This window comes from Penaeus monodon, chromosome 34, assembly GCF_015228065.2.
Source record: "Penaeus monodon isolate SGIC_2016 chromosome 34, NSTDA_Pmon_1, whole genome shotgun sequence".
NCBI lineage: Eukaryota > Metazoa > Arthropoda > Malacostraca > Decapoda > Penaeidae > Penaeus > Penaeus monodon.
In genome coordinates this window covers 5,969,354-5,970,555 of record NC_051419.1, presented here as the reverse complement: position 1 = coordinate 5,970,555, position 1,202 = coordinate 5,969,354, and the positions used below count along the sequence as shown (strand labels likewise).

General features: G+C 45.3%; 1 protein-coding gene across 1 annotated transcript in view; it reads right to left on the bottom strand.

Annotated features, from left to right (window-relative positions):
- Positions 1 to 1,202, bottom strand: part of LOC119594539 — a 24,704-nt gene that overhangs the window by 5,093 nt on the left and 18,409 nt on the right. The window contains exons 10-11 of the mRNA XM_037943571.1: positions 938 to 1,108; positions 36 to 180 (exon numbers count right to left, since the gene is read on the bottom strand). Coding sequence (XP_037799499.1) covers positions 36 to 180; positions 938 to 1,108 — 316 coding nt within the window. The remainder of the gene's footprint in view (positions 1 to 35; positions 181 to 937; positions 1,109 to 1,202) is intronic.

Genomic DNA, 1,202 nt, shown 5'->3' with positions numbered 1-1,202 from the left:
AACACACACAGAAGCAAACACCTAACTGGACTCACGTGATGTAGGCGTAACCGAACATCCTGACGGCGTAGGCGAGGAAGGACACGAGAAAAACGTTGTGTCGACCCATCTTCGCCACTATGGGGTCGGCCCAGAACAACATGGGGATGCTGATCATGCAGCCGGTCGTCATGGTTAGCCCTGTGGGGAGTGAGGGAGGCGTTATCGCGAGGAAAATTTATACTACGAGGAGTGTTAAGGGGGGAAAGGTTAATCGAGGGGGATGATTAGAAGAGTGTTCATCGGCAAGGAATGTTACGTTCGCGAGGAATGGGAATTCTACCGGAATATTTAGAAAAACAAGGTTAATCGAGGGAGTAGATTAAGTCCGAGAGGCATATTAAGTCTTCCAGGAATGTTAAGTTAGCGGGGAAAATAAAGTCTGCGAGGAATATTAAGGGAAAGAAGGTTTATCGACGAGGAAGATTAAGTTCTAGAGGCATATTACGTCTGCTAGGAATGTTAAAGAAGATGAAGTCTGCGAGGAATGTTAAAAGTCTGGAGGAAAGATGAGACCATGATGAATATCAGGGTCGCGAGTAAGATTAAGTTCGTGAGAAAGAAAATGCCACAAAGAAGATTAAGTCTACGAGGAAGATCCCTCGCAAGGGCTACGGCGGTGTTTTATCATAGGCACGCTGGATGCGAGAGTGAGAAACCATTACCCAAACAGGATGCCTTTCCCATACTCGGACCGTGAGATGTAGTGCACACACTTTGCCCAGAAATGTACAGTTTAAGATTCGGCACAAATCAATGATAAGTTTGCTAGTGTATACATATTGACGGGCAGAATATAGTTTAAATCCACTGTCGGGAAATAATAGATTCTCCATTCACAACAAACAATATAATCGACTAATCAATTAGTGACAAACATCTCGGTTTCTCAACTCACCAAGCAGGTAGTTCGGCGCCTTCAGCTCCTTCAGGTAAACAAACAGGTAGCTCTCAATGAAGCCGTAGTTGGTGCCCATAATAAGAATCAAGATCATGAAGATGTCGATCTCTACCCTCGTGACGATCTCCTTCAGCCCCTTCGTCAGGCTCTCCTCGGGCAGCTCCACCTGACGAAGGAAACGTGAGGCAAAGCAAGGTTTAAGAAGGACACGAAGGATAGTTTCAAGAAAGGTGAGCTTATGAATGTCAGATCATCTAGAGGT